The sequence below is a fragment of the Mustela nigripes genome, chromosome 2, assembly GCF_022355385.1.
Source record: "Mustela nigripes isolate SB6536 chromosome 2, MUSNIG.SB6536, whole genome shotgun sequence".
In the NCBI taxonomy this organism is placed as follows: Eukaryota; Metazoa; Chordata; class Mammalia; order Carnivora; family Mustelidae; genus Mustela; species Mustela nigripes.
The window spans coordinates 18,052,209-18,079,633 of record NC_081558.1 but is presented as its reverse complement, the minus strand read 5'-3'; the positions used below and the strand labels follow the sequence as shown (position 1 = coordinate 18,079,633).

The 27,425-nt window shown below is 61.6% G+C and overlaps 1 protein-coding gene across 4 annotated transcripts; it reads left to right on the top strand.

Moving 5' to 3' along the window:
* The first annotated feature begins 1,128 nt into the window (after positions 1-1,128).
* Positions 1,129-27,425, top strand: PLXNB1 (plexin B1). Of its 4 annotated transcripts, XM_059389633.1 has the most exons (39): positions 2,079-2,194; positions 4,221-4,349; positions 5,793-5,845; positions 6,511-7,623; positions 8,294-8,476; positions 8,820-8,948; positions 9,046-9,146; positions 9,434-9,566; positions 9,859-10,015; positions 10,258-10,366; positions 10,449-10,557; positions 10,956-11,642; positions 11,851-11,973; positions 12,161-12,283; positions 12,553-12,646; positions 12,722-12,894; positions 13,051-13,202; positions 15,614-15,719; positions 15,864-16,000; positions 16,267-16,443; positions 16,638-16,809; positions 16,999-17,241; positions 17,997-18,173; positions 18,250-18,398; positions 18,906-19,006; positions 19,109-19,326; positions 19,482-19,660; positions 19,801-19,867; positions 20,129-20,275; positions 20,974-21,142; positions 21,439-21,542; positions 21,617-21,701; positions 21,939-22,111; positions 22,302-22,462; positions 22,567-22,714; positions 24,317-24,381; positions 24,525-24,600; positions 25,414-25,488; positions 26,671-27,425. In XM_059389633.1, exons 4-39 carry the CDS (start codon positions 6,517-6,519, stop codon positions 26,773-26,775), a joined length of 6,414 nt encoding a protein of 2,137 aa, XP_059245616.1. In that variant the 5' UTR covers positions 2,079-2,194; positions 4,221-4,349; positions 5,793-5,845; positions 6,511-6,516; the 3' UTR covers positions 26,776-27,425. The 4 variants fall into 4 exon arrangements, with proteins under 4 accessions (XP_059245614.1, XP_059245615.1, XP_059245616.1 ...); XM_059389631.1 differs by lacking the exons at positions 2,079-2,194; positions 4,221-4,349 and adding an exon at positions 1,129-1,253; XM_059389632.1 differs by lacking the exons at positions 2,079-2,194; positions 4,221-4,349 and adding an exon at positions 1,405-1,448.

The following is a 27,425-nucleotide window of genomic DNA, read 5'->3' as shown; positions in this document are numbered from 1 at the left end:
CTTGTTGTGTCCATGGATGGCCTTGTGTGTCCTTGAGTAAACAGGAACAGCCAGGAAGTACTCTGTCCTCCCTGTAGGTCCGGAAGAGCCACTCCTTTCTGAGCCTGAGCGGGTGAAGGTATGTAGATCTGTGGGGAGGGGCTCCTGTGGGCTGGGACTTTTTTGCCTGGGCCTACAAGGAGCCCACTCTCAGCAGGGGCCTGTGAAGCCAGTAGGGTTTCCTGGGCAGTGCCCTTCCCAGGCTTGGGCTGTGAGCCTCTGAGCACCTGGTGCCTTGGTCATTTGGTCACTCCCTTCTTGACCTTATTTTCTTTGTGTAATGGTTCCTCAGGATGGCATGGGATGAAATGACCTCTGTGGGATGTTCACCCACCCGATGGGGGTAGGAGGTGTCATATCTGTGTACAGATAAGGGGTGCTGTGGGGTGAAGTAGGTCCTAAAGGGTGTGCAGTTGAGTGAATGGATTTCAAGAGGGGAGAATTCCAGGTATGTGGGAGGCTCCCCCCACTCCTCACAGGCTGCGCAGGCAGAAAGCCAAGGGGACTGAGGTGGTGATGGGTGTGTGGGGGGGGTGGAGGGCCTGGGGTCTCTGATGCCAGAGGCCATTGATAAGGGGACTGGGAAGGGTGTGCTATGCTGCTGCAAGGACCCAGGTGCTCAAAGTAGGGGTGGAGGAAAGGAGTGACATGAGAAGTTGGTGAGAGAGAAATTGGAAGGCAGAGTTGGGTAGATGGAAGTTAAGCAGACTCTTGATGGGAAGGGTGGTGGCAGGTGGCAGGAGAGCCCCTGTGGTGTTGGCTCTTTGGACAGTAGCCAGTGTGGGTAACCTAGACCTGGTTGAGGTTCTCCCTAGCCTGTGGAGACTATGGGGGTGATATGTGTGTGTGTGTGTGTGTGTGTGTGACATGTGTGTGTGTGACAGATTTTGCCTCCCAGGAGGCTATCCCAGTGTGGCTTGAGCCAAAGGATGGGCCAGGTCCTGGCTCCTGAGTTCGCAGTGGGCAGGCCAGGCTGTGTGTGAAGGGCCCGGCAGAGGGCACAACTGGGCCTCTGTGCAGCAGTTCCTCCCTAGAAAGGCCCAGGTACGTTTGCCAGTGAGGGAGTCCAGACTTGCCCAGGGCTTCTCAGCTGAGGGTGGGTCCAGGTACAGGCCTGGAAGGAAAAGGAGTAAATGTGTCCTTGCTTGTGCACTTTGCAATCCGTGTGCGCTCCTTTAACAGCCGGCGAGGTGTGGCATCACCTCCATTTGTCGGTGAGCAAATAAGGCGTGTATGGGGGGTGGAGGGGGTCAGGTTACTAGGCTTAGTGGTGGCCACAAACCCAGGCCCAACCCCAAAGCCTGTGCTTCTCTCGCACAGCCAGAGTTTGGGGCCGGAAGGAGGGGGTGGCCATTAGGGAGTGTGGAGAGCAGGAGCGGTGGGGAGACACCAGGCGCCGAGAAGTTCAGGTAAAGAAAGTTAGAGGGCGGCCGCAGAAGGGAAGGAGGGAGCTCGAGGCGCTGGAGCGGCGGTGGTGGCTGGCGAACCCGCGGGGCTGCTGAGGGGCGAGGGCCGCGGCGCGGCGCCAGCACACCTGTGGGTGCCGAGCGCGCCCCCCGCCCGGCCCCGCCCATCCCAGGAGGGCTCCGGATTCCGGTTCCTGCGAGGCGCGCAGGTGAGGCCGGGCGGAGTAGCGCCGGGCCGCCCGCGCCCCGGGCTCCGCTCTTGGCACTCGGCTCGCCTGGCCGCGACCCGCGTTGCCGTGGCTACCGCCGCCGAGCAGCCCGCGCCCCCACAGGGAGGGGTCGAGTTCCCCGCCCTCGGCAAGTGCGGAGCCCGCAGGGCTGGAATGCGGGGTCCCGGGCGGCTCGGGGCCGCGCGCCCGGCTCTCGCGGCTGCTTCCGGCCTGGCCTTGGCGGCGGGCGGGGGGGTGGGGAGGGCGGCCCGGCGGGCGCTGGGGGAAGGAGCGAAGCCCGGCCCGGCCGACGCGGCTTTGTCTCCTTTGTTCCCGGCGGTGGCAGCGGCGCGGCGGGAGGGGCGGGCAGCGGGCGCGCTTTTCCGCCCCTCGGTCTCCGGGTAACAGCTGCGGCGCGGCCGGAGCCACCTCCCGGGGTGGGGGGGTGCAGGGGGCAGTGAGACCGCCGCGCGCAGATCCCGAGCCCGCAGCGGCCGGCGCCCGCCTCGGCGCGCTCCTCCTGCGGGGCCCGGCCGGGTGGTGAGTGCGGGGGCCGGGGACCCGGGGCCGGAGCGGGGGCGTCGGGGGAGGCGGGGCGGCCCCGGGGGGAGGTGGGCAGCTTCGGCCTTGATGCTGCTGGGCAGGGGCAGCCTGGGGAAGCGGTGGGCAGCCGCGGTCCTTAGAGTTGGGACCGTACTTCTCCGCACTGAAGGAAACTCTGGCGGCTCCGCCTGTAACGCGATTGGGAGACAGAGGAGGTGGAGCTGCTCCTCCGCGCCCCCTCCTCGCCGCCGCCTCTGCCGGGACCGGCCGGCCCCTTCCCCGCCCTCCCAGGATCGCTGGTGGGGTCCTTGCCCCTTGGCCGGGGGAGGAGGGAGGAAGGGCCGATGGGGAGGTCGAGGCTTCCCCCTCTGTATGCAACAGCCCTTCCAGGCTACGCTCCAAGGCGGACTGTGAGCCTTGTGTTAGGCATCCCCAGAGGGGGACCCCCCCCAGCCCCCAACATGACCCGGACGGTGGGTGATGAGCACTCAGGGGTGGTGCATAAATGGTGCCCCCCCCACCCCAGCACGCAGGCTGCGGGCAGAACAGTGTGCACTACAGCACTGTCAATGAATCTCTCCCTCGGGGACGCTGGGCACCGAGCAGGAGTAGGGGAAGGAAAGGCCAGTGTCCCACTGATCCCTGGGACTTGGTAGATGAGGGCCTGAGTATCACCCCTCCAGAGGTGGAAGGGCAGAGTTTGTTAGCCCCTTTGGTTGGTGAGGACAGCCCCAGGACTACTTTCTCTTTGCAAAAAGAAGTTAGGCAGCTGTGGGCTCTGCTCAAGAGGTCCAGAGAAAGGTGGGCTCAGAAGAGACCTCAAGGCAAGCACTGGGCCCCAGTACAGGCAGGTTAGGCTTTGCCCAGGAGTTTGGAGGAGGCCTGAGATCTGGTGATCTGCAAGTTGAGGACACGAAGCCTGGCTCCAAACCAGCCTTTACAGTCTGCTCTGGCTTGGTTATTAATAAAAGTGAGCCTGACAACTTGTCCCTTTGAGAGGCCAAGTGGCCTGGAAGGGGGTGTGGGCCCCATATCTCCCCTACTGGCAGTGAGATGGGGCTTCTTTCAACGTGTAAGAAACACTTGCTTTGTGCTGATATCTGGCTCAGTGGCTGGGACCTCTGAATCAAAAGCCACACTCCTTGCCTGCAAGGAGCTTTAAGTCCAGAATGGAGAGGGTGGAACAGGGAGAAAAGTGGCCTTGGTCGGTGCCACTCACACCAGCCACACACTGTTCCGTATTTAATGGCCGGAGCAGTCCTGCCTCCCGTTCTACAAACCGGAACTAAGGCTAAGCCCAAGGCAGAGCTGCTGTTCCCATCAGGATGGTAGCTGGCTTTGTCCATTCCATCCACCATAAGGAGCCTGGGGGGAGACAGGGTAGGCTCTCCTGGGAGATGATGGCTGGGAGTCCGAGTTAAGCAGATAGAGAGGGAGTGGGCATTCCAAGCGGGTAGGAGTGTGAAACAGCACACAGTTAGACCAGCAGAAGCTAATAGCATCTGTGGGGGAGCCCCAGCACGGATTAGATGGAAGAGGGCGTGGACTGGAGGGCTTTGACCTTTATTCTTCAGGCCTGGGGCTGCTCCAAAGACAGGGGAGAGAGATGCTCTGATTCTGCTTGAGGATCCCATGAGGTAGGAGGGGCAGTCTGGAGGGGCTGGAGGCTGCTCTGGCCTGTAGCAGAGGGTTAGGGGGAGAAGATGTCCTTGCCCCTCTCTTCCCCCTTCTCCACCTGTGGTACACAGGGAAGGGCGAGGGTGGTGCTTTAGTGACTGAAGAGGCCCTTCACTTTTCCCAGAGCTGCTCAGCCTCCAGCCTCCTTTGTGGCCTGGCCAGGAGCTATTCTGATCCCTTCCATTTTCCTGTGGGCCACTCGACCCAGTTGTGATTTTACATTTGGGGAGTGTCTTGGTTGCTGCCCCTTGAGGGCTGGAAAACCTTGGCATGCAGTAGGCTCTGAGCAAATGTTTGTAAGTGAATGGAATGACTCTTGGTCTAACTATGGACCTTCTGCCCCTAGCACATCCCTGGGAGGAGGTGGCCAGAGGGAGTGAGCAGTAGCTGAGTGCAGGAGATGGTCTCTGCCCATCCTCGGGCAGACCCTGTCTTCCCAGAGGAAGAAACTCTTCTCCCATCCCTTGGAAACAAGGTGGGGGGCTCCTGGGAGCCTGGCCTTGCCATAGTCCTAGGTTCACGACTCTCCCTGCTGTCCCCTTTCCCCCACCCCCTCGGGTAGCAAACAGAGGCAGCCTTGTTCCCGCTCCCATAGAGCTGCCCTGTTCTCCGCACACTAAAAATGGAAACCCCCAAGCTATTTCGGGAGCAGTGCCCAGCTGGGCTGTGGCCACCGCTCCCCTGCTCCCACCAGGCTGCTGGACCCTCCTCCGAGACTTAGGCCCAGCCTTCTCACTCTGGGACAGTCTCGGTAGCACCTTGGCGGGGTCTTGGCTGGGAGGAGCTGACCCCGGGCTGAGGGAGACTCTCCCTCACACAGCCTGGCAGCTGGGGGGCGGGAGGGGCCAGGCAACGTGGCCTGGGCAGAGGCAAGTAGGGAAAGTATCTTCCAGCCTGGGAGCAGCACTTCTTCAACCTGGTGTTCCTGGCTGGGAACCACCCCGGGGTGGGGGAAGATGGTGGTGTCATGGTTTTCTCCTCCTTGCAGGCTTTGGGTGGGGGGGCTACAGGGAGGGATCTGGGAGGAGAGCAGGCACCCAGGCTCTGAGGTGGCCCTGGGGATGGGGAACACAGCTGGACATGGTGACTTCCTCTGGGACAAGCCTCCCCCTGCTCCCCCCTGCCCCAGCCCTGGGCCCTGGCTCTGCTCTGACCTGCAGGAGAAGAAATAGCAAGAGATGCGCCAGCTTCTGCGGCCCTGTAGGCCTTAGGGCTCGAACCAGGGAAGTGTGCATGAATCCGTGTGTGGGGGAATCTGAATGTGGGTGGGTGTGCCATGCGCTCGTTGTGGAATGCCTGTCTGTGCAACGTACATGTTTGTGTAAGGAGGTTGTGTCTTTGCGCAGGTGTCTGAGCGGGGGTGAGGGAGTATGTGGCCTGTGTTTCTGCGTGCGTCTATGTGTGGACACGTTGTGCCTGCATGCGTCTGCACCTGTGCTAGGGCCTGTGTGCTTGTGTGTGCGTGTGCATACGTGGGGCTGGCAGCATGTGTGCTTCCTGGGGTGTGCAAGCCCATGTCTGCTCATGTGCTGGTGTCAGTCTGGACTAGGACAGTCCCTGGCCCCTGGGGAGGGTATGGACCTGGGTGCCCTGGCAGATTTGGGGCAGAAGGTGAAAAGGGAGTGCGTGGAAGGGAGAAGGGGCTGCAGAGGAACAGGGTGATGCTGGGGGGGGGGGCTGCCAATCGCGGGGCTCCTTCCTAGCTGCCCTTTCCCAGGCCCTGAGGGTGCCTGGTTCCGCTGCCCTCCCCCTCCCTGTGTGGGCTCTGAGGAGGCGTCCCCTCTGGAATGTGTTTGGTGGCCGAGGGCCAGGCTGGGCCCAGTTCCACTGGCAGGCTGGGCAGCGGGAAGGGGAGCCCGGGCTCCCACGTGCCTGCAGCCCAGCCCCCAGCTTCATGCTCTGCTATCTTCCTGGCTAGGTGACTCCCACACAGGTCATGCTGTTGTCTCCTGATCCAGCCGGCCCTGCCAGGTGAGCCTGACTACAAACCTAGGCACCTGGGAGAAGTGTGAGTCCCGCTTCTTCTTAGCGCTCTCCGAGGTGGTGTCCAGTCTTTCAGGCCCCAGCCCTGGCAGCCTCAACCTCATTTCACCATTGGTTCTGTGGATTCCTTCTGGATTCCTGGCCTAAAAGGCCCCCCATCTAATTCTTGCTCTGCTCTAATGTGCAGATGGCCCATGGGAACTTGCCCTCCCTCTTTGCCCGCAGGCTGCTGACATCTGTGCAGAGGGGTCCTCTCCCTCCTAGGGGCCCTGAGCCCCTCCTTCCCCTCACCTGTGCTGCTGCCTCTTCCAGGCCCTGGTCCCTGGGGATGGGATGTTTCCCCCATCTCTGGCCCTCTGGCCCTTCCCTTGGGACTCTGTGATGACACAGGGTGGTACAGGGTGAAGGGGTGGTGGGGTAGGATGGAGGTCCTCCTGGGACAAATGTGCTTGCAGAAAATGGGCAGTGTTGAAATTTCCAGGAAAGGTGTCCTGACCCTTTGCTGGTGTGCCGTCCTGGGGCCATCCTGGACCATAGTGCCATCTAAGCCTAGGCCTCCTTTGCTCACTCCTTGAGTTAGGAGGATCATCTTGGCAGTGTGATAGCCCTGTCCCACCAGTGGCCCATCAGTTCTCCAATTCTCTCCTTTCCAGGTGACCATGCCTGCCCTCGGCCCAGCTCTTCTCCAGGCGCTCTGGGCCGGGTGGGTCCTCGCCCTCCAGCCCTCTCCACCGGCTGCTTTTGCTCCCAACGGCACACACCTGCAGCATCTGGCACAGGATCCCACTTCAGGCACTCTCTACTTAGGGGCCACCAACTTCCTGTTCCAGCTGAGCCCTGGGCTGCAGCTGGAGGCTGCCGTGTCTACTGGCCCCGTGCTAGATAGCAGGGACTGCCTGCCACCTGTGATGCCTGATGAGTGCCCCCAAGCCCAGGCCACCAACAACCTGAACCAGCTGCTCCTGGTGAGCCCAGGGGCCCTGGTGGTGTGCGGGAGCGTGCACCAGGGGGTCTGTGAGCTGCGGCGCCTGGGGCAGCTCGAGCAGCTATTGCTGCGACCCGAGCGCCCTGGGGACACCCAGTATGTGGCTGCCAATGACCCTGCGGTCAGCACGGTGGGACTGGTGGCCCAGGGCTTGGCTGGGGAGCCCCTTCTCTTTGTGGGGCGGGGATACACCAGCAGGGGCGTGGGGGGTGGCATCCCTCCCATCACAACCCGGACCCTGTGGCCTCTGGACCCCCAAACTGCTTTCTCCTATGAAGAGACGGCCAAGTTGGCCGTGGGCCGCCTCTCCGAGTATAGCCACCACTTCGTGAGCGCCTTTGCACGTGGGGCCAGTGCCTACTTCCTGTTCCTGCGGCGAGACCTGCAGGCTCAGTCTAGAGCCTTCCGTGCCTATGTGTCCCGAGTGTGCCTCCGGGACCAGCACTACTACTCCTACGTGGAGCTGCCTCTGGCCTGCCAGGGGGGCCGCTACGGGCTGCTCCAGGCTGCGGCTGTGGCCACATCCCTGGAGGTGGCCCAGGGGGAGGTACTCTTCGCAGCCTTCTCCTCGGCCGCTCCACCAACCGTGGGCCGGCCTCCGTCGGCCGCTGCCGGAGCATCTGGAGCCTCTGCCCTCTGTGCCTTCCCTCTGGACGAAGTGGACCGCCTTGCTAACCGCACGCGAGACGCCTGCTACACCAGGGAGGGCCGCGCCGAGAACGACGTGGAGGTGGCCTACATCGAGTACGATGTCAATTCAGACTGCGCACAGCTGCCGGTGGTGAGCTCCAGCTCCTCCCTGTCTGGCAGTCACAGCTAGGCAGGTGGCCCGAGGAGTCTGAAGGGGAGCTAGCGGTGGTGTGGGGGCTGATGAGGTCAACAGAGGTAATGTGCTTCCTTTGTGCCTGGGTGATGGAAAGACGCCTTGCCGAAATCGTGGTGCGCAGAGGTCAGAGAGCCAGCCGTTCGGAACTGGGCTTGGACTGGACACTGCAGAGGGCATATTTGTATGGATGGACTGAGGGTTCTAGGGTGTGGGCCAGGGACCTTGATTGTAGGGGGCTGGGCCCTGTTTTAAGTTTTTGAGCGAGGGAAATTGAGACTTGTTCGGCTCTAGCTTCTGGATGGAACACAGGGAAGAAGCCACACCCAGCCTCCTGAGTGAGGGACAGGTGGCAGGGGCCCAGGGGAGCAGACTTGGACAGAAGGACTCAAGCTTTGGGAGGCTTTGGACAAGTGGTCCAGGGGAAGACTGAGCGCATAAACTGGGGCAAGGCCAGGCAGAGAGACTGGGGTGAGGGTGAGGTTTCTAGGGGCTCCCAAGGAGAAGGATGAGGGAATAAGGCTGTCCCAGGAGGCCCGGCAGAGAAGAGAGAATCATTTGGGAAGAGCTGGCTGGGCCAGGTGATTGGGATGTCCAGGGAGGGTCTTACTGGGCTTGTTGCCTGTAGGACACCCTGGATGCTTATCCCTGTGGCTCGGATCACACACCCAGCCCCATGGCCAGCCGTGTACCGCTGGAAGCCACGCCCATTCTGGAATGGCCCGGGGTTCAGCTGACAGCTGTGGCAGTTACTGTAGAGGATGGACACACCATTGCTTTCCTGGGTGACAGTCAAGGGCAACTGCACAGGGTGAGTGCACAGGAGGTAGTGGGCCCTGTCCCAGGGTCTGGAGGGAACAGGCTGCTGGTGACCAGCCTGGGCAGAGCTATACCTGTGACCCCTGGGGCCAGGATGAGGGGGTCTGTGACACACCCTTGGCCTGAAGGCTGGGAGAGATGATTTAGGCTTCTTTTCCCAGGGCTGGGTGTTAATTTACCTGTGACCTCCCCCACCTCCTCCTCAAGGGCTGGGTGGCAGGACCTGTACTGCCTAGGAGAAAACTCTGCTTCTAAATTGCTTCACTGTAGGGAGAGGAGAGGGCCTTGGGTTTGTGACCACGGACCTGGATCCCAGAACTTGTCTCTGATCTCAGGTCTACTTGGGCCCGGGGAGTGATGGCCACTCGTACTCCACACAGAACATCCAGCAGGGGTCTGCTGTGAGCAAAGACCTCACCTTTGATGGGGCCTTCGAGCATCTGTATGTCATGACCCAGAGCACAGTGAGTGCCAGGAGGGAGCTGGGGCCTGGCTGCTGGGAGGGGCGTTGGGGCTGTGCCAGGGACCCATGAGTCACTGGCGTTTGGATTACCGTCATAGCTTCTCAAGGTTCCTGTGGCCTCCTGTGGTCAACACCTGGACTGTGCATCTTGTCTTGCTCATAGGGACCCATACTGTGGGTGGTGTGTGCTCCTTGGCAGGTCAGTGCTCCCCTGACTCCTGACCTTTGACTTATTCCCCAGCCCCGCCTCCTGCCCTCACCTGCATAATTGCCCTGTCCAGTACTCCTGGTCATCACTGATCTTTGACTTGCAACCCCTGCTCCCTGGACGCCCTACTTTCCTTCCTCCATCCTCCATTCTGGGCATCAGTGCCCTGCCAGGGTAGACATAGCCCTGGCACAGCCCACCTGAGGCTCCTGCTCAGGTCCCCAGGGCTGGGGGTGTCCCTGCCCCCCTGAAGGTGGTTCCCCATTATTTTCATACAGGTGCAGTCGCCACTCTGAGTGCTCACGGGGACAGGGCCCAGAGCGGTGGCTCTGGAGCTTCCAGCCCGAGCTAGGCTGTCTGCACGTGGCAGCCATGAGTCCCGCCAACATCAGCCGAGAAGAGCGGAGAGAGGTGAAGGAGCTGGGCGGGCGCGTCCCTCACGGGGAGGGCTCTGGTGATGGGTCAATACTCCACGTTTTAGTGTCAAGTGCTCCAAATACCACGTGGCCTTCCACCAGTCATTTCTCTTGAGGCCTTGCTTTCTCTGTTTCTAACCCAGGCTGGAGGGCGTTTATGAAGGCTTGGGGCCCGCCAGCCCTCAGGGGCCACTAGCCCCTGAGCCTGCTCACCTCAGCTGCCCTGGAAACAGGCCCTGGCCTGCTGCCCAGTGGCTCCAACAGCCTGGCCTGGCCTCTCTTGGCAGGTTTTCCTGTCAGTGCCTGACCTGCCGCCTCTGTGGCCAGGAGAATCGTATTCTTGCCAGTTTGGGGATCACCAGAGTCCCGCCCTGCTGACCAGTGCCGGTGTGATGTGCCCTTCCCCAGACCCTAGTGAGGCCCCAGCACTGCCAAGAGGAGCCGGTGGGTGAGAGAAGGGGCCACCTCTGGGGCTTGGGAGCCCCACCCTCTTCCTTTCTTGCTCCAAGGGGTGCAGTTGGGGTGAGGCGTGAATCCAGGCAGGGAGCCCTGAAGTAGCACCTTTCTCTGAGTCCCCTCAACTGCCCATTTCGTGCCCTGTGGACCGTATTGCAGACCCTGGGTGCTCCCCTCTGCTAAGGGGTGTGAACCCCACTCACCCTGGGCCCTCTCTTCCTGCTTTGCAGACCATGTGTCCATGAGCGTGGAGCTCAGGTTCGGTGCTGTGGTGATTGCCAAAGCTTTGCTCTCTGTGTATGACTGTGTAGTGGTCACTGAGCTCCACCCGTCTGCGCCGTGAGTCCCCTCCCCCCCTGCTGACCCCTGGCCCCCGGGCTCCCCCACAGTGACCCCTGCCCAATGGCTGCACTCTGTGCAGGTGCCAGGCTTGTGTGAGCAGCCGCTGGGGGTGTAACTGGTGTGTCTGGCAGCAGCTGTGCACGCACAAGGCCTCGTGTGACGCCGGGCCGATGGTGGTCAGCCAGCAGGTGAGCGGGACCCCCAGCTGGCCCCCACAGGGTTGCACGGGTGTCTCTGACGGCCCAGGGTCTGTGTGCCTGCCCTGCTAGGTGAGGCTCTGTCGCGAGCCCCCCCACCCCCACCCCCACCCCGGAGCTGCTGTGTGTGGCGGACTCCCTGGAATTTCAGGAGAGAACGTTTGTGGCTGAGCGGCAGGGGAGGTCTGGGCCTCGGGCCCCACCTCAGCACAGATGCCCCTGGAGCCTGCCCTCCCCTCCCCTCTCTCCTTTGGAGAATTAACGGGCTGTTTTTGTTTCTCTTTCCCTTGGTCTCCTTTCCTCCTAACACACCCTTTGCCTGCCTGCCACCTGCTCCTGCGCCTGCCTGCTGAGTGGCCCCTCCTGTCTTTCTCTGCCTCCCCCTTCAGAGCCCGCTTCTCTCCCCAGCCCCTCCAGCAGGAGATGTACCCACCCCCTTCCCTCCCAGAAGCCCCCAGGCCCCAGTCACCTCTGTTCCCGACACCCTTCCCGTGGAGCCTGGGGTCCCCTCCACAGCCACAGCCTCGGCTGTCCCACCTGGGGACAGGCCTTCCCTGCTCAGCCCCTGGGGGCCAGGGGCGGGTCCTGGTCCGGTACCTGCCTCCGCCTCCACAGAGTCACCTCTCCATGAGGAACCTCCCCCTCCCGACCCCCCCAACAGACCTGGAACTGCTGTCCCCGCCCCCACTGACTCCGGACCCACGGCCACACCCGAGGACCTCTCGGCCTCCCACCCATCGCCCTCAGATGCAGCAGCACTGCCCCCCGCCCCTGCAGACCCCGGCCCCGAGGCCGACCCCTCTGCGGCACTCCTGGACCAGCCCCCCGGCACTGCTCCCACCACCACTTTCCCAGGGGCCGCTGGCTCCGTGAAACCTGCCCCGGACTGGCTCACGAGAGAAGGCGGCGAGCTGCCTGAGGCGGACGAGTGGACGGGGGGTGACACGCCCGCCTTCTCCACTTCCACCCTCCTCTCAGGTGATGGAGACTCGGCTGAGCACGAGGGCCCTCCCGCCCCCCTCATCCTCCTGTCCAGCCTCGACTACCAATACGACACCCCCGGGCTCTGGGAGCTGGTGAGGCCCAGCCCAGGAAGGAGGCCTCAGGGGAGGGGACACAGGGCAGACGCGCACCTTACCTGCCTTGCGATCCTGCATCAGGAGGGATCGAGGGGCAGAGTGGGTTCTGCAGCTCCACGCTGGCCTTGGGCCCTGGGTTCTGCACAGGGAGCCTCCAAGTTGACCGGGTGGGCGCCATAGACTGCCTTGATCTTGGTGTCTGCAGGAGGAGGTGAACCGGGGGCCAAGTGCCTGCCCTTGTGTAGACAGCGTTCAGGGTTCCATGCTAATGCCAGTGCACGTGGAGCGAGAAGTCCAGCTGCTGGGCAGAAACCTGGGCCTCCTCCAGGTGAGTGTGTCCTGTGGCAGGTGGATGTGTGGCCTCCTTGGCTGTTGGTCAGCTGTACGCAAGCCTTGGAATGCAAGAGGAGGGCTTGGCCCTCCGTCCCAACCCGGGGGCTCTGTGAGGGGCCCTGGCAGGGCTCACTGGGTCCAGCTCCTCCAGTTGCCCCACCAACTGTGTCATCTGCCCCCAGGACAGCCCAGGAGACAGTGAGTGTGTGATGGAGCTGGAGGGCCGCGAAGTGGTGGTCGAGGCCTGGGTGGAGTGCGAGCCTCCTCCAGACACCCAGTGTCGTGTGACCTGCCGGCGGCACCAGGTGCGGGTCACAAGTGCCGGGGTGGGCGAGGATGCACTGACCATGGGCCGGCCACTGACCTCAGCTGGCCACGCCACGTTCATCGTGGGAATCTGCATTCCCCGGCTCTGGCCTCTGACCCTGTGTGCCTTGGGGTCCCTGTTTCCCAACTCTGACCTCTGACCTGGTGCTCCGATAACTAGTCCTTTTGGTCCTTTCTGTGACCATGCCCCCTCCAGGCCTGATGCCTCCCCCGGCCCCAGGCTCTGACCCGACTCCCATTTCTGCAGTTCAGCTATGAGGCTCTGCAGCCAGAGCTGCGCGTGGGGCTGTTTCTGCGTCGGGCTGGCCGTCTGCGTGTGGACAGTGCCGACGGGCTGCATGGTGAGCTAGTGGGGGCCTCTGGGGCCACGGGACTCCTCTACACCCGCCTCTCACGTTTGTCTCTGCTCTCTCCAGTGGTGCTGTACGACTGCTCTGTGGGACATGGGGACTGCAGCCGCTGCCAAACTGCCAGGCCCCAGTACGGCTGCGTGTGGTGTAAGGGGGAGCGTCCACGCTGCGTGGCCCAGGAGGCGTGTGGCGAGACCGAAGCTGTGGCCGCTCAGTGCCCCGCCCCCCTCATCCACTCGGTGTGTTGCAGTGCTGGCGTGTCCCTTCCTCACCACTGCCTTTAGAGGGAGGGCAGGGGTGCAGGAGGCCTGAAGGAGGGAGGCTGGGTCTGCATCCCCGGGCTGCCCAGGGGTGACTGCCAGGTGGAAGTGTTCCAAGTCCATGTCTTGGAACAGGTGGAGCCACTGACTGGGCCTGTGGACGGAGGCACCCGTGTCACCATCAGGGGCTCCAATCTGGGCCAACACGTGCAGGACGTACAGAACACGGTCAGGGTGGCCGGGGTGCCCTGTGCTGTGGACGTTCTGGAGTACGAGGTCTCTAGTAGGTGAGTTAGCTGGACCAGCGGGAGTTCGGCACACCTCACGGGCTCCCTGGTGGGCTTTCCTGCACTTGGCCGCCCACCCACTCCTCATCTGTCCTTCCCTCTCCCCCTTTCCCTGCTTCTGGCCGCAGGGCCTTAGAGCAAGGGTTGAGGCCCTGGAGCGTTCGCCTCCACTTCGTGCACAGGTGTGCATGTTCCTGGCCTGGGCTGCCGGGGAGTCACTGCTGGGCCTAGGCCTGTCTCTACCTAGAGCTGACAGATGGCCCCGTCCAGGTGTTTTCACCTGGCTTTCTGGTGACCAGGGACGTAGTTGTGGTAGCAAGGTTCTCAGATCCCAGATGACTATGCTCAGGGGCTTGCTGTCCGCCACCTGCCCTCTCTGCCCCAGGCACTGCTGCAGGAGGGCACCTCAGGATGACAGACTTGTGGCCCGCCTGCCGAGTCCGGTCCCTGGGACCCCAGCTGCCTTCCCAGGCCTGCAGCTGATAGAGGTTCTGGCCCATGGTAGCCTGGCTGGCAGTTGCAGGGTCCCAAAGGTGCCCACATAAGACACTCCCAAGGTGATATCCATGATCAGCAAATCCCAAACCCAGCTGAATATCTGGGTTACCCGGACAGCCTGTCCAAAGCCACCATGGAATGGGTCCTTCGTACCCACCCTCAGAGATCTGGACTGAGTAGGCCCATGCTGGGACCCCATAATTTGTATCTTATTTATTTTGGTAATCTGTATTTTATTTATTTATTTTTGAAGATTTTATTTATTTTTTTAATATTTAAAAAAATATTTTTAAGAATTTGTCAGAGAAAGAGAGCGCGTGCATGCTTGAGCACAAGCAGGGGGAGCGGCAGGCAGAGGGAGAAGCAGGGTCCCCACTGAACAAGGAGCCTGTTGTGGGGCTTGATCCCAAGACACTGGGATCATGTCCTGAGCCAAAGGCAGAGGCTGAACCCACTGAGCTGCCCAGGCATCCCTATTTATTTATTTTAATATTTATTTATTTAGTTTCTAAAAGACTTTGTTTATTATTTGACAGAGAGGAACACAGTGAGAGAGGGAACACAAGCAGGGAGAGTGGGAGAGAGAGAAGCAGGCTTCCTACTGAGCAGAGAGCCCGGTATAGGGCTCGATCCCAGGACCCTGAGATCATGACCTGAGCCGCAGGCAGAGGCTTAATCACTGAGCCACCCAGGCACCTCCCCTATTTATTTATTTTTAGAGAGTGAGTGGGCACGCATATGTGTGCAAGTGGCAATGGGGTCGAGGTGGGGGAGAAGGGCTGAGGGAGAGACCATCTTAAGCAGGCTTCATGCTTAATGGGGTGCCCGACGCAGGGCTTGATCTCATGACCCTGAGATCATGACCAGAGTTGAGATCAAGAGTCAGACACTCTAATTGACTGAGCCACGCAGGCACCCCCTCGTAATAAGTATTTTAAACTAGACATTGGGGGGCACCTGAGTGCCTCAGTTGGTTAAGTGTCTGCCTTCGGCTCAGGTCCTAATCTTGGGGTCCTGGGATTGAGCCCGGCGTCGGTCTCCCTGCTCATTGAGAACCTGCTTCTCCCTCTCCTGCTGCCTCTCCCCCTAGTTTGTGCTCTCTCTCTTGCTCACTCACTCTCAAGTAAATAAGTAAAATCTTTTAAAAAAATTAAAAGTAAACCAGACTTTGTTGGCACACGTGGTTTCCCCCTCCAGTGTGTTATGACCAAAAACTTGAGGTGATCGTCTAGACTGTTAATGATTTTAAAACCATGAGACAAAGGTAACTTGCAAAGTGATTTATAAAGAGATTAAAATATTCGCTAGTTGGAGCCTCTCCTGGGTACTTCACACATCACTTGTTCTGTTTTCCAACGTGCTGGCAGTGAGTGTGACCATGTCACGGATTCTCGCCGCTGCCAGCTTCATGTTGGGGAAATTGATTTGCCCCAAGCTTGTTTTCTGGCCGAGAACCAGCATTTTCTGAGATTGTTCACTTTCCCTTTCCGTCTGTCCCCCGACCTGAATAGAGGCTTCCAGGGACTTTTTTTTCATGAGGAAATCAGGTTGCCACTGCTTTGCGAGTGGTGTGGCACGCGTGGTGGTGGTTAGGCCAAGCATTAGCTCAACCCCTCATCCTACAGCCAGCCCTCCGGGGCTCCTTATAAATTTGTGCCACAGAGAGAGGAGGATTCCCCTTCATAAGGGGGGCCTCAGGGTTGGATTTGAATAACTGAAACTGTGAATAGGAATTCGCAGGGGCCAGAGCCCCCTGGAGTGCCATAAGGCATTCCCTCCAAAGCCAGAGGATCTCTGTCAAATTCAGGAGCTGGAAGAACACCTGATTGAGTGGGGGCAAGGAGGGGGCAGCTGAGTCCATTTGAGGGAGCCCTTGGTGTGGCCCAGCACCCCAGCCTGCCCTGTGCCCACAGCTTCGTGTGCGTCACTGAGGCCAGCGGCGGGGAGGTAGCTGGCACGGTGACGGTGGAGGTGCCAGGAAGAGGACGTGGCATCTCAGAGCACGACTTTGCCTACCAGGTGAGGTGGCTCCCCCCCCCAGCCCATCTAGTTTTGCCCTCCTGGGGCTTCCCACCCTAGGCCCTTCTGTCTGCCTCAGGCTCCCCTGCCTTCTCTGTGGGTGGCCTCATGCCTGCCTATCTCTCCCTACCCCTGTTCCCACAGGACCCGAAGGTGTATTCCATCTTCCCGACCCGGGGCCCCAGAGCCGGGGGCACCCATCTGACCCTGCATGGCTCCAAGCTCCTGACTGGGCGGCTGGAGGACCTCCGAGTTGTCGTTGGAGACCAGCCTTGTCACCTGTGAGGGCTGCTTCCTCACTCTCCCAAAATCCATGTGTTCCGGGGAGAAGACAGAGGGGCAGGATGCTGGGGAGACCGGAAGTGGGGGAGAGGGTCAGGTCTGCTCCAGCAGAAAGTGGCCAAATCTTCCCGAAACTGGGGCTATTGTGGGAAGGCGGCCTCCAGGGTCACCTGTGGAGCTCTCAGTGGGCTCTGAGGGAAGCGAGTGGAGGCCTGAGTGGGCCCTGTGTCCTGGCCTGCCTTCCACTAGTCCCTCCCTTCCGTAGGCTGCTGGAGCAGCAGGCCGATCGGCTGCAGTGTGAGACCAGCCCCCGCCCTATGCCTGCCACGCTTCCTGTGGCTGTGTGGTTTGGGGCCACTGAGCGGAGGCTTCAACACAGCCAGTTCGAGTACACATCAGACCCCAATGTCACCTCTGCCGGCCCCACGAAGAGCTTCCTCAGGTGCTGGGCCAAGTGGCTGCATGCCATGTGCTGGCGGTGGGGGGGATGTCTGCAGCTGTAGGGCATGGAGGGGTTGCAGGGCTTCCTGTGGGCGTTGTGACTCCCGTGCCAATGGCAGGGAGAGGGACCATGTGGCTTGGGCTGGGCTAGGCGGGTTCTCAAAAGCCACCCACGGTTCATGGTCTGTCTTGCAGCGGAGGACGTAAGATATGGGTCCGTGGCCAGAATTTGGATGTGGTACAGACACCAAGAATCCGAGTGACTGTGGCCCCAAGAGCCCTGCTGCCCAGCCAGGGGCTTGGGCGGAGGCGCCGCGTGATCCCGGAGACGCCATGCTCCCCTGGGGCTTCCTGTGGTGGCCATCATGTAGGAGACCCACGGGCGTCCCTACGAGGAGACCCTTGGGGCTAGCTGTCCCCCGTGTCCCCCCCACTCCCAACCCTGTGTACAGCTGTGGGTGGCGGGTACCAAAGCGGCGCTCTCCCTGTCCTTGCTGGACCCCCTTCCTGCATGGCCCTCAACGGATCCTCCCTGTCTTTCCTCCCTCTGCCCCAGTTTGAGGAGCCGTGCCACGTGAACTCCTCTCAGCTCATCACGTGCCACACGCCTGCCCTCCCAGGCCTGCCCGAGGACCCCTGGGTCCGGGTGGAATTTATCCTCGACAACCTGGTCTTTGACTTCGCCATGCTGAGCCCCACACCCTTCTCCTATGAGGCCGACCCCATCCTGCAGCCCCTCAACCCCGAGGACCCCACCATGCCATTTCGGCATAAGCCCGGGAGCGTGCTCTCTGTGGAGGTACTGTGTCTGCTCACATGTGGGTCCGCGCAACCCTTCGCTTTGCTGGACATTGCTGCTGAGGGAGACTGGGAGTGGGGGGTGCATGGCAGCAGAGCAAGAGCCAGAGGACAGATCTGGCTCTTCACCCTTCATGTGGCCAGGGCTGAGGGGTTGGTGGGGGCTGCCTAGCCTGCCGCGTCGGGCGGGAGCTTGGGTCCTGCCGCCTGGGTCCCAACACATTCTGTGGCAGGAGTCTGAATGACAGTATGTAAATGGTCTGGCACACACAATAGCTGGGGGCATGGTACACAGTAGGTGCCTGGGCTGATGCCCGTTTGGCAGCCTGGCTCAATGTGGACAGGCCCTTGGCATGGGCTCGGACATGTGCAGTAGCTGGGCATCCCGGACGGCTGTGGGTGGACAGCCCACCGTTGTGTACCACTGGCCCACAGACGCAGTAGGGGCTCTGGCTTTGTGAGTAACTGTGTGTCAAGGCTGGGGAGGCGACTTTAGATTGCCCAGATTTTTAGCTCTGGAGGAGTGAAAGTGTGGGGAAGAAGAACGGGAAGGGCAGAAGAGGGTCGGGGGCAACTTGGGAGATAACCATAGACGGCCGCCTCCCCCACAGGGGAAGAGTGCTGAGGCATCATCAGTGCTGCGCCAGGGGTGGGGGTGGGGTGTCAGGACTGTCCTTCCCCCAATGGGATCTGAGTGACCACCAGCTCCCCTTAGGGAAGAGTTCTGAGTAATCTGTCAGTGACCTCGTGTTCCAGGGGGAGAATCTGGACCTTGCGATGTCCAAGGAGGAGGTGGTGGCCATGATAGGGGATGGCCCCTGTGTGGTGAAGACGCTGACCCGCCACCACCTGTACTGCGAGCCCCCCATGGAGCAGCCCCTGCCCCGGCACCACGCCCTCCGAGAGACACCGGATGCTTTGCCCGAGTTCACGGTCAGTAGGTGGGCGTGGGCTGGGCCGGGCCCTGGGCACGTGCTGAAACCTTGCTCACTGGATGCTTCCCATGTAGGTGCAGATGGGGAACCTGCGCTTCTCCCTGGGCCACGTGCAATACGATGGCGAGAGCCCCGTGGCTTTTCCCATGGCAGCCCAGGTGGGCTTGGGGGTGGGCACCTCTCTTCTGGCTCTGGGCGTCATCATCATTGTCTTCATATACAGGTGGGTGCAGCCGGCTGGGACTGGGCTGGGGCAGCGAGGGGGGTGTGGCTCTAGAGGAAGGGCAGACGAGGCCAGGGGTCGACAAATGTTCCTGGAAGGTGCCAGAGAGTACTGATTTTAGGCTTTCGTGGGCCAGGTGGCTTCAGTTGCTGTGGTTCTGCTCCGCTTTGACTGTGCAGAAGCAGCCATAGACGAGAGGCAAACTCACGAGTGTGGCCATGTGCCAACAAATCTTTATTGGCAGAAACAGGCTGTGGGCCAGATTTGGCCTGGTTGTAGTTTGTTGATCCCTGGACTAAACCGCTGGGCTAGACTGGAGGTGGGCTTGCGCAGGACGGGACAGGCTAAATTATTCTGAGCGATGCCTTGGCTTGGCTGGGCATGGCCGTGATAGACGGTGCCAGCCTAGGCCAGGGCGAGGCTGGGGTAGATAGGCCTGGGCCCGGGGCACCAGAAAGGGCTCTGTTCTGGTCCGGCCTCCCCCTTCCTGACCTTGGTGCTGAACAGGAGGAAGAGCAAGCAGGCCCTGAGGGACTACAAGAAGGTCCAGATCCAGCTGGAGAATCTGGAGAGCAGTGTGCGGGACCGCTGCAAGAAGGAGTTCACAGGTGAGGCTGACGAGCAGAGGCCTGGAGGATGCTCCGGGGTCTGCCAAGCCTCCTCCCATGGCATGGGTCCCAAGCCCCAACCCGGCCTCCTCCGCTCCACAGACCTCATGACCGAGATGACCGATCTCACCAGTGACCTACTGGGCAGTGGCATCCCCTTCCTCGACTATAAGGTGTATGCCGAGAGGGTCTTCTTCCCCGGGCACCAGGAATCACCCTTGCACAGGGACCTGGGTGTCCCTGAGAGCAGGCGTCCCACCGTGGAACAGGGGCTGGGGCAGCTCTCCAACCTGCTCAACAGCAAGCTCTTCCTCACCAAGGTGCCAAGCGCCCCACCCCAGGCCCCAGGCCTCTCCACTGCTGGGAGATTGGGAGGGAGGCTCCTGGCCCCGCCCCTCGGGCCTCAGCCTTGCCCCTTCTCTGTCCCTCCCGTTCTGAATCGGCCCCTCCCTCCCCATCGTGTCTCCTGGACCAGTTCATCCACACCCTGGAGAGCCAGCGCACCTTCTCGGCTCGGGACCGCGCCTACGTGGCATCTCTGCTCACCGTGGCTCTGCATGGGAAGCTCGAGTACTTCACTGACATCCTCCGCACGCTGCTTAGTGACCTGGTGGCCCAGTACGTGGCCAAGAACCCGAAGCTGATGCTGCGCAGGTCTGTGTGGCTGTCGGAGGCTGTGGGGTCTGGAGGGCTGTCAGGGCTGGAGGCAGGAGCTGAGGCAGGCCGCCTGGGGTAGAGGAGTCTGTAGCTCAGACGGCTCTCCGTCCTGCCCCTGCCCTTTCCTGTCCTCCCAGGACGGAGACCGTGGTGGAGAAGCTGCTCACCAACTGGATGTCCATCTGCCTGTACACTTTTGTCAGGGTGAGAGAGGCAGGGGTAGGGGCAGGGTTGGGGGAGGCAGAGTGGGAGGGGCTTACTCCCCCTCCCCCGTGGTGGGGGCAGGGCTCTCAACCACACAGCTTCTGGCCCCCAGGCAGCTCGGACACTCCTGCCCAGCAAGTCTCAGTCACCTTAGGCCCTCTGCGGCCCGTCCCCCTCCCCAGCGTGGGCCATGCCCCATATAGCTCCGTTTCATGCCCATCATCTGCCCCAGGGGGTCCTCATAGCCTGTCACTCCCCTAGGACTCAGTAGGGGAGCCTCTGTACATGCTTTTTCGGGGAATTAAGCATCAAGTAGACAAGGGACCAGTGGACAGCGTGACTGGCAAAGCCAAATACACCCTGAATGACAACCGCCTTCTCAGAGAGGATGTGGAATACCGTCCCCTGGTGAGTCGGGGGGAGGGAGAGGGGGGAGGAGGGTAGCAGTGGGGAGGGACAGAGCATGTGAACGTGTTCGCGCACAGCGGGGTCAGGCCCTGGTGAGGACGAGCGTGGGTGGTCGTGGTGAACATCTGCGTCTGGTTTACAGCGGGCCTGACTTCTGGCTGGCTGCTGGGGAGAGGCTTTAGACTGGCTTAACAGGACAGCAGCTTGAGGGCCAGTCCTTGAGGCGGAGGACCTGAAGGACCAGTGCCCACCAAGCCCAGGCCAGCTCTGTCAGACCCGGCCACCTCGTCCTCTGGGTGGCTTTCTCCTTAGGGCAGGCCTTTCCTCAGTGACCCACACGGGGTGCCTTTGGGAAAGTCTCATTCAGGCTCACTTCTCACGCAGGCTTCTCTCGGGTGCCTCAGTTGTGCCAGGAACCTGGGGCCCTGAGTCAAGAGGGCCTTGTGTTCCCTTGTTTTTTACTGCCTTTCACTTACCCAGTGCACTGCGTTAGGTGCTAGGGTCACGGCGGAGGGAGCCACTGTCCCAGGGCCAGGTCGAGGTGGGGAGGGTTGAGGACAGTGAAGAGACAAGAATTAAGGACTCTTCAGTGCTTGGAGGTTGGAGGTAGTGGCTTCCTCATGGTTGTCCCTGTCCCTGCATTTCGGTCAGCTGAGGTGTGGCACGAGCCATAACTGCTCCCGTGTGTGCCTCCGTAGACCCTGAATGCACTGTTGGCTGTGGGGCCTGGCGCGGGAGAGGCCCAGGGGGTGCCTGTGAAGGTCCTGGATTGTGACACCATCTCCCAGGCCAAAGAGAAGATGTTGGACCAGCTTTATAAAGGAGTACCTCTGGCCCAGCGGCCAGACCCCCGCACCCTGGATGTCGGTGAGGGTGGTGGAGAAGGGTAGCCTGGGGGCCCAAGCCAGAGTGAAGGCTGGGCTGGCCCTGGCTCAGCCCTGCAGGGGCGGCCTATCGCTCAGTGGGCATGGGGCAGCAGTGGACTGTGGAGTCCCTCTGCAAGGACAGCCTCTCACATGGTGAGGGCCCGCAGCCCTAGTCTTTGCAGAGCGTGGGGGTGAGGCTGCCCCCTGATGGTGGGTCTGTGCCCCTGTGGAGGAGGAGGTAGACCCCACCTGCAGGAAGGGTGTCCCGGGAGTCCTCAACCCACCTTGCTCTTGCAGAGTGGCGGTCCGGGGTGGCTGGGCATCTCATTCTTTCCGACGAGGATGTGACTTCGGAGGTCCAGGGTCTGTGGAGGCGCCTGAACACCCTGCAGCATTACAAGGTGGGAGGGGTAAGAGCAGGAGGAGGGGTGGGGGGGTGGGGCTGGTGGAGGGGGTCACTGGCTGTGATCCTCAGGTCCCAGACGGAGCGACCGTGGCCCTGGTCCCCTGCCTCACCAAGCACGTTCTCCGGGAAAACCAGGATTATGTCCCTGGAGAGCGTGAGTACTGCCCACCCCCTTCCAGCCCCCACCAAGTCACTGTTCTCTGTCCTCTCTTTGCCCAGTCCCCAGTAACAGGCAAAGTCCTCTGGACCTTAGGGTGGGCGTGTGTCTACTTCCCTTCCACTGAGAGAAGCCCTCAACCCATGCCTCTGCTCCTGGAAGTTGGCAGGACCCTAGGGGCCCAGGGAAGGTGGTACCTGATGAGGGGTGAAGAGCTGTGGGGTCTTGGCACAGGGACCCCAATGCTGGAGGATGTGGATGAGGGGGGCATCCGGCCCTGGCACCTGGTGAAGCCGAGTGAGGAACCGGAGCCCCCCAGGCCTCGGAGGGGCAGCCTTCGGGGCGGGGAGCGCGAGCGAGCCAAGGCCATCCCTGAGATCTACCTGACTCGCCTGCTGTCCATGAAGGTGGGGCAGGACGGGCGGGGAGGGAGGCTGGGGTCAGGGCCAGGCCAGGCCTCAGGTCTGGGCTGCGGGGGAGGACGGCTGCTTAGGGGATTTGGGGTGGTATGGGGCTTGCATGAGCATGGTGCCACTGGGCGTCCGAGGCCGGGCTGGGGCTGAGGTTCCCTCCTCTTGTGCTTCCCCTCCCCCACAGGGCACCCTGCAGAAGTTTGTGGACGACCTCTTCCAGGTGATTCTCAGCACCAGCCGCCCCGTGCCACTTGCTATTAAGTACTTCTTTGACCTGCTGGACGAGCAGGCCCAGCAGCACGGCATCTCCGACCAGGACACCGTCCACATCTGGAAGACCAACAGGTGGGGAGGGGTGGCGGTGGCTGGAGCCGGGTGGGCCAGGCGTGCTGGGGTCTCCTCTCCTGCTTCCCCAGAGTGCTCACCGGCCACGCCTGCCCCACCCGCAGCCTGCCCCTGAGATTCTGGATCAACATCATAAAAAACCCTCAGTTTGTGTTCGACGTGCAGACATCTGATAACATGGACGCCGTGCTCTTGGTCATCGCGCAGACGTTCATGGATGCCTGCACGCTTGCCGACCACAAGCTGGGCCGGGTGAGTAGGTCTCGCCGGACGTGGAGGACACGCCGGGGGACCGGGGAAGCAGGAGCCGGGGCTGGGCAGTGCTGTGTGCACCCAGATTCCAGGCTTGGCCGACAAGGTCCAGGAGGAGGGCTGGGGGAGGCTGGTGACTCCAGTCCCAGGCCGGGCTTTGTTCCCAGGAGGTGGCAGGGCCTCGTCTTCAGAGATGACCCCTCCAGAACCAAATCCAGCAGGCAGCCTGGAGCTGTTGTGGGACCGTAGAAGCCACCTGTCCACCTGGTGGCCCCCACGTCACCTCAGGCTCCCCTTCTCCCAGTCGGGGCTCACTGTAGCCAGAGGCCCAGGGATCCGGAGTGACTCCCAGTTCTACATGGAGTGGAGGAGGTGTCTGGCTGCCAGTGCAGTGTAGATGGGAGAGTCTGGGGCAGCGAGTGCCCGGCGTGGAGCAAGGTGCTGCTGAGAGGAGCTGAGAGGCAGATGGTCAGGGCCAGGGCTGTCTGTCGGGTAGCACGCAGTGGCGGGGTATTGTCACCGCAGTAAGAGCCAGCAGAGTCCCATGACAGATAAGGGCACATGGCTGCAACTGCTCAGGCCCCCAGCAGGCAGGGCCGGTGGCTCCTCAGGCCCAGGAAGGGAGCCTGTTACCTCTGGAGAGATGGACCTCTAGGCCTCTGTGGAGAAACAGAAAGTTCGGTTCTATTCTGTGGTGTTGTCTTGTGGGACCCATTTTTGTTCCGTGTGTACCCATCACTCCGTCTACAGTGAACTGAGAACCACGGGGGCCACCAGGACCTGGGGCCACGGTGGGTGGGTGCTGCATGGTGGCGGGGTTCTTCCCCAACCTTCATACTGCCTCCCCTTGCCAGCAAAAGTGCATATGCTTGCCGGGTAGCTCAGCAATAGCCCTAGCCAGGAATGCCAAGCGTCCCCCTATGGAGAGCGGCTGAGTAGGCACACGTGCTGGCTCCGGCCCAGGGACTCGCACCACTGCCCACGCAGGGGCGCCATCTTGCCTCACCCTCCCCGTAGCTTCGGGTTGAGGCAGCGGGTGCCGAGAACAGAAGTGTGCTGCCCAGAGCCCACTGCTGGGGGGCAGAGCTGGGACTAGAACCCACTTCGGTGGTGGGGGATGGATCTGGGTGTGTCAAAATTGTGGGTCCTGACTGGAGAGACCTGCTTCAGGTGCCAGCTCGGCCACTCGGGGTGAGGTGGAGTGGGGCCATTTACTAAATAGTGGGGTTAGTTTCCTGATCTTGAAGATGATTACTTGGGGAATGAGCAGCACCAGGAGAAGCAGCATCAGGGCCCCACACGCTGCTGCACCCTCCTGGCCTGCATGTCTCCTCCCTGCTGGATGCAGGTGGAGGCGGATGGAGCTGAGAAATGACTGTGGAATGATTCGGAGAGAAGCTTGGGGGGACAGGAGCAGAGGCTGGACATCGGTGGGGCGGGGGGGAGGAGCGGAGGAGGTCCTTGCAGAAGGAAATGGGCCAGGGGCACCAACTGTCCCAGATGCCTGGGACCGAGGGGTTCTGGGGATATTCGAAATGGGGGACAACCGGGACAGTCGGTCACCCTAAGGGGCTCTCCTCTTTCTTTCCTGCTGCTGCCCAGGACTCCCCCATCAACAAACTTCTATATGCTCGAGATATTCCCCGTTACAAACGGATGGTAGAAAGGTAGGAGGGTGAGGTAGTGGATCTGGAAAGGGGATGGGTGGACAGAAGGATGGAGGTTTGTGGCTGCAGCCCAGGGGTGGACCCTGGTGGGGTGAGGCATGGCTCATTATCTCAGCAGCCGCCATACCCATGGTCCCTGACAGGTACTACGCAGACATCAGGCAGACCGTCCCTGCCAGTGATCAAGAGATGAACTCCATCCTGGCTGAGCTGTCTCGGGTATGGCCCTCCCTTTGCTTCTTGGGTTGGGCACAGGTCTCCCACCGTGAGGATCCTGCTCTTTTGCCAGGAAGCCCTGGGGACATCAGCAATCCTGTGAGCTGGTTGGGGTGGGACCCATCTCATCAGCAGAAATGCGGAATTTTCCAGTGACCACTCTACAGATCAGGGCTCCCAGCACCTCACTATAGAGCAGCAGAGGCTTGTCTGGGCAGCTGCCACTGAACCTGACTCAGCTAGGTGCTGGGGGGCCTGCAGCCGTGCTGGGGTCAGGGGACGATGGGTCCCAGGCAGTGAGGTGGCTGGCATCGTCCCAGGAGGCCCATGCTGGCCTACTCTTGCCTCCATACTGCTCTGCTGCCCTCAGGGGTGTAGATGTGCCCATAAACCACACCCAGTAACAACAGGTGGTGGTGCTGCATGGGGGGGCTTTGTGTGCTCACCTGACCCCCCAGGAGCTTCATAGCTCAGGTGATCGTAACCCCGTGGCCCTGATGAGGAGGTACAGACTCGCAGATGGCCCCATAGAGGGGCCTAGTGTGACCTCACAGGAGACAGGAGGGAGATCAGAGCAGACTGACCCTGGGTCACAGCCTGGGAGTAGCACCTGTCCCACGGGGCCCTGCCACCATCTGGGACCCCAGGCTCCCAGCTGGCACCTCAAGGGGAGAGAGCCAGGCCCTATTCACACTGCAGACCCGGGACCCCTGGTGTGCTCATGGGGCTTCCTGTGCAATACCTGTCCCTTCTGCTGCCTCATCCCCCGAGGGGCTGGTGACACCCCTCATCTCTCATCTCTTGTCTCCTCCCTAGAACTACTCTGGGGACCTTGGGGCACGAGTGGCCCTCCACGAGCTCTACAAGTACATCAACAAGTACTATGACCAGGTGGGCAAACCCGACAGAGCCCCGGGGCCTGATGGAGAGAGGGGCGGGACTCATGGTCCCCAGGGCATGGAGCAGGGTGTGCACTGGTGCTGGCTGTGCTCTAACCTGGCTGTGCCCTCTCGGTCTGGGCTCCTTGGCGGCAGCAGGGATCCCAGGCATTGGGGAGGAGCTGCTGAGGATCTGCCGTGGCCTGGAGGTGGAGGGGGGCACATGCTGGGAGGGACACACAGCTGCCACCCATATCCCGACCTTGCCCTGACTCGCATCCCTCCTGAGTCTGCAGTGGCAGCATGCCAAGCACGGCCACCTCTGGGCTCCCTGCGCTGCCAGCGGGGAGGGTCCTGCCGGGGGTGGGAGCGGGCACAGCAGAGCCAGCGAGGGGGCTGTCTGGGCCCTTCCTGGACTGGACCTCGAGATCAGAGCACCCACGAGTCAGCCAGCTAGGTGCTTGCCAGAATCGCACACCCCAGTGTTTGTGTGGCACCTGCGGCGTGGCTGTTGCTGTTAGAGATGAGGAGCCTGCCTCGTGGCCCAGGCCTGGAGTGAGGACAGTCATGCCACAAACGAGGAACGCACAGATGTGAATGCAGGCACAGCGACTTTGCTCCAGCAGCGCAAGCCCCTGCATGAGGGAGGCAGGGGGTGGGGTGTGAGGCATCTGGAGGCCTCTCCCGGGCCCTGCCGTGCCCCCTGTGGCAGCCCCCGCTTGTGCTTCTGTAGTTGTGGGTGTGGGGTCGGGGAGCTCTCCGAGGGCAGGATTGCATGGGGCCCACCGTCCCGGGGTCCCTGCTCCTTGCCCAGTGCCTGGCAATAGGAAGTTAGGAAATGCTTCTTGCGTGGTGGACAAGGGGAGCCGCGATGGCTGAAACAGGGCTTCTAGAGGGTTCGTGGCGAAAAGGTCAGCATGGTGGGTGCAGGTGGCCTCCACTCAGCGCGATCTTACCCGTGGAGGTGGATGCTTATTACCATGGGTGCTAAGTACTGAGTAAAGTACCTCATTCTCACCTCTGGAATCCTTAAAACCCTATGCTGACCTCACCAGCCCAGCTCTGAGGAGGTGAGGGGACTCGCTGTGCTCCCAGGCCCCCGCCCCCCACCAGGCCGCAGCATTTGAGGCAGCCCGTGGACGAGCACAGGGAAAGGTGGTGGCGGGCACCCCTGACCGGCTGGTCTTGGTTGCAGATCATCACTGCCCTGGAGGAGGACGGCACAGCTCAGAAGATGCAGCTGGGCTACCGGCTCCAGCAGATCGCAGCTGCTGTGGAGAACAAGGTCACAGACCTGTAGGGACCTGGCCAGCCCTGGCCTGCGTTTGCCTCAGCCTTGCCTGGGCGGCCCCGGAGCCGTGAGGGAGAAACTACCTTCTTAGATGCCTGTATGTAGTGCCTGACAAGCCGAGTTAGTGGAAGGTGGCTCCCAGTTCCCCTGGGGGCTCTGGCCTGGGCCCTGCTGGACCTGCCTCGCAGGCCTGGGGCCTTGAGGCTGATTGGGTGGGGCCCAGCCTGCTCCCTGAGCCCAGTGACCCTGTGGGCTATTTTGTGTGTGACGTCAGTCTGTGGGGAGTCAGGGACTAAGGGTTTCCAGAGAGTGGCTGGTGGGGCCTCCAGCCCCTGGAGAGACTGTACTGTTCCTGTACACTGGCCTTTATCCCGCTGGGATGCAGAGGGGGAGGAGAAGAGCCCCACTTCCTGTCCTGCCCTCCTCTATCATCCCTGACCTCAGTTTAGCTGCCTCTGGCCTTGTTGCTGCTGTCACGTTCCTAGGTCCGAGAGAGGAATGCCTTTGCTAGGCCGCTGCAAACTGACCCCTCCGCGGGGCCTGCTGCCTCCAGGCCACCCTCCTCAGAGGCAGCCCGTGGTGAGGGCCACCTGCTGCAGGCGCCCGGGGGAGAGTGGTGGCCCCACTGACCCAGATCTTCATTAAAGGATAACACACTG

What these genes read in the sequence shown, in the direction of transcription:
- PLXNB1 (XM_059389631.1), top strand. Translation starts at nt 6,517, where the DNA reads ATGCCTGCCCTCGGCCCAGCTCTTCTCCAGGCGCTCTGGGCCGGGTGG. An exon ending in CCCCCGGGCTCTGGGAGCTG is followed by an intron (nt 11,643 to 11,850) that starts GTGAGGCCCAGC and finishes TGGTGTCTGCAG; the next exon opens with GAGGAGGTGAACCGGGGGCC. An exon ending in TACAAACGGATGGTAGAAAG is followed by an intron (nt 24,382 to 24,524) that starts GTAGGAGGGTGA and finishes GGTCCCTGACAG; the next exon opens with GTACTACGCAGACATCAGGC.